The sequence below is a fragment of the Pygoscelis adeliae genome, unplaced genomic scaffold (genome assembly GCF_000699105.1).
Source record: "Pygoscelis adeliae isolate BGI_AS28 unplaced genomic scaffold, ASM69910v1 Scaffold325, whole genome shotgun sequence".
Classification (NCBI taxonomy): domain Eukaryota; kingdom Metazoa; phylum Chordata; class Aves; order Sphenisciformes; family Spheniscidae; genus Pygoscelis; species Pygoscelis adeliae.
In genome coordinates this window covers 484,003-487,524 of record NW_008824769.1, presented here as the reverse complement: position 1 = coordinate 487,524, position 3,522 = coordinate 484,003, and the positions used below count along the sequence as shown (strand labels likewise).

General features: G+C 61.2%; 1 protein-coding gene across 1 annotated transcript in view; it reads left to right on the top strand.

Annotated features, from left to right (window-relative positions):
* Positions 1 to 128: 128 nt before the first annotated feature.
* The window catches only part of TRIM50 (tripartite motif containing 50), a 12,532-nt gene continuing 9,138 nt past the window's right edge, over positions 129 to 3,522 (top strand). Inside the window, 6 exon segments of the mRNA XM_009323627.1 lie at positions 129 to 497; positions 500 to 547; positions 1,461 to 1,556; positions 2,438 to 2,668; positions 3,011 to 3,033; positions 3,319 to 3,494. Coding sequence (XP_009321902.1) covers positions 129 to 497; positions 500 to 547; positions 1,461 to 1,556; positions 2,438 to 2,668; positions 3,011 to 3,033; positions 3,319 to 3,494 — 943 coding nt within the window.

Genomic DNA, 3,522 nt, shown 5'->3' with positions numbered 1-3,522 from the left:
GTCCCTCTGTTTCGCCTTCCCCAGGTGCTGAGCTCCGTCTTCACTCATCTCCGCTTATCTCGCTCTTGGAACAGGACTGATCTCCCACCCGTGTTTCCCTGGCCAGGTCTGTGTGGGAAGGTGGCAGGATGGCTCGGAGGATGAGCATCGACGAGCTGGAGGACCAGCTCCTCTGTCCCATCTGCCTGGAGGTCTTCAAGGAGCCCCTGATGCTGCAGTGTGGGCATTCGTACTGCAAGTCCTGCGTGGTGTCACTCTCTGGAGAGCTGGACGGGCAGTTCCTGTGCCCCGTGTGCCGCCAAACTGTGGACTGCAGCGCCTCGCCACCCAACGTCACGCTGGCCCGCGTCATCGAGGCGCTGCAGAGCCGGGGTGAGGCAGAGCCCGCCCCAGAGTCCTGCCCGACGCACCACAACCCCCTCAGCCTCTTCTGCGAGGCCGACCAAGAGGTGATCTGCGGGCTGTGCGGCACCATCTGTCGGCACCCATAGCCACCCCCCGCCGGCACAAGATCACCCCCATCTCTACCGCGTACTGCCGGATGAAGGTTGTCAGGCAGAGCTGGCCAGGGCTCCTGGGGTGGGGGTTAGGGCACCTGCACACCTTGCTGGCCACGTGTCCCCTCTCCTTCGAGGGACGGGCTGGAAATGATGCCAGCGTGGGGAGGCAGGGTCCCACGGCACAGCCAGATTTGGGGCAGGGTTCCTGGGCTGGGGGGCAGCCGTTTCTCAGGCTGAGCACGTCCCCAGCTGAAGAGGGCTCGGGGTTTTGGTGGCTGAACTGTGGTGGAGAGAGCCAGGGGCCCGAGAGCATTGGCGGAGCCTTTCAAGACTGTTTCCAAACACCATCAAAAAGAGTCTGGAGATAAGGGCTGAGGCGAGGTGCTACAGGAGAGCAGGGAGGCAGGGAAACAGAAGCCCCGGCCAGGCAGAGTAAACAGCTGGCGTCCCCTGCCCAGCATCACATGAAAGCCCCGGGAATGGAAAAGCACGGGGCCACCCATCCCCTCCGCTCCTGGCACCGGGGAGATAAGAGCAGGAGGCACCAGAAACCCTCCTGCCCCAGCCGGGCTCCAGGCGCTGGGAGGGTGCAAAAAGCTCAACAATCTCTAGCTAGAGGAGTTCCTGTAACTTTGTGCAATGTCTGCCTTTCACCCACCTGGGCAATTTTTAAACTGTTTTACTTCATTCACACCTTAATCTTTCCTGGCGAGAGTACTTGGTCAGCAGCGTCCAGATCGGGGCCGTGCTCTGAGCGCTCTCCTGCCTCTGGCAACCCCAAATCCTCTAGATCGAGAGCGTAAAGATCAGCAGGACATGCAGGGCCCCCCGAAAGCTGAGAGGAAGCTTAGGAGAACGTGGCTTCTCAGGGCCACGTGCTCCTTGAGGGGCTGACAAGCACTGCCTGCGATCAAGGAGGCTGCCACAGAGGTCCCTCCTACAGAGGTGCTGTCTTTTCAGGAGGAGCTGTCTGTGCTGCTGACCGACGTCCACCAGTACAAGAGGAACCTGGACGAACACTTCAGCAAGCTCATCAACAACAAAAGCCGCATCGCAGTGAGTGTCACGTGCCAAAGGAGCCTGTGTCCCGGAGTCCTGTGTGTCCCACACAGCCCCTGGAGCAACCTCTGCTCCTGGGTCTCCCCAGCTCGCCTCCTCTCCTCTTCCCCCTTCCCTGGGAGAGCAGACAGGGCTTATCTTCCACCCTGTTACCCGAGGTCCGCGTTCTCCACGGAACTCGGGGGTTAAACACAGACCTGTTTTCGGGAAGGGTGACGTAGCCCTCTCTGGTGGCACAGCCCTGTTTTCAGAAGGGGCGAAGTAACCCTCGCCGAGCGCCCTGGCTGAGGGCGCAGTCAGTCAGAGCTGCTTTGACCGAATGTCCTTGGAGGTGGGGAGATAACGGGTGGAAGGGACCCCACGCGGAGCAGGCTTCCCAGTCAGAGCAACGCCGTTGGTTTCACACTGATGCCTGGTTTAGCTGCGTGTCCGTTTCCCACGCAATGGAGGTCTCCAAAGGACCTCCTGGCATCCCTTCTGAGGCTAAAGCTTCCCGGTGGGGCTCCTCAGAAGGGCTCAACCCAAATGCAACTGGAGCTGCACTTTCTCCCCCTTAGCCCAGGACACAGGTTGTTCGCTGGGAGCAGAGGGATCCAGCAGCTCTTTCAACGCTCTGATGAAGCTGGTTGAGGCATCAGGAAATCAAAATCCAGGGGAGGAGCGGTGTAAGACAGGGGTGTCGTGGTGGTGAGCTGCTGAGGGCAGCAGGGTGAAACAACATCTAGCCTGCTGTACAGGGCTGCTCTTTATTTGGAAAGCCAGTGGAGGGCGGCTTGGTGGGACACGTTCACACTGCTGGTGGCATCTCTGAAACCAAAAAGCGGGTGAAGGGGATGGAGCGAGGCAGCCCTGCACAGCCACTTGCTGTCTCCCGGCAGAATGAGGCGGATGTCTTCAAGTGGGTGATCCGGAAGGAGTTCCAGGAGCTGCACAGGTACATCGACGAGGAGAAGGCCACCTTCCTGGAGAGCATCGAGGGGAAGGCAGCCCAGCTCATCACCTCCATTGAGTCCCAGGTCAAGCAGACGTCAGACGCCCTGCAGAGGCTTAAGGAGATGCAGAGCTCTCTGGAGGCACTCGGCAACGAAAGCCAGCTTGATTTCATCCGGGTGAGTGCGCTGGCTAGTGAAGGCAGTGACAGTCAGCCAGGCTCTCCAGCCCTGAGCCTGCTGCTCATAGCCCTGAGCCCTGCCCCGGGCAGTGGGAACCCTCACCAAGCACAGCTGGGACGCCACGAGAAGCGAGATGTAGGTGCCCTCTCTCCAGCCAGGGCTTCCCGCGATGGGAGAGACCTGCCCTCCACGAGAGGTGATGCCCTTAGCTCTCCCAGGAGAGGAGAGCCCTTGCCTCTCCACCCCAGGACATGGGTGTGTACAGCTGTGACCACGCAGAGGAGCTGCCGTTCTGTCAGGCTCCCGCCACCGATTCTCTCTTTCTCTTGTGTTTTCCAGAAATACGGCTCCTGCCAGTTCAGGTGAGTGGTGGGACCCAGCGGCAAACAGCATCAATGGGGATGGCGGTGCCTCCGCACCAGGGCTAGAGGTCCCCGGCCAGCGGGCATCTCAGCATTGCTGGGGGCAGCCTCGCGTGGACGCTGCTGTTGTGACGGATAGCCACGGCCAGAGCCATGCACTCGGCCCCAGAAGAGGGCAAGAGCAGCTGGCGAGACACCGGTGGCCCCATCACACACGGCAGCCAGGTGAGAAGAGGTCACACACCCTCCCCGTCACCTGTGTCACGGCTGCCCGTGTCTTTCCAGGTCGGAGCTCCCCAGCCTGCACCCCGGTGATGGCATCTTTAGCCCCGTGTCCTTCAAGCCGTGTTTCCACCAAGACGACATCAAGATGACCGTGTGGAAGCGCCTGCACCGCCGCGTCCTGCCAGGTACTGACCTGCCCCGCTGGCAGCGCGCCGGGTGCCCTGGCTCACTGGCGCGTGGGACAGGCCAGCCCAGCCAGCGACG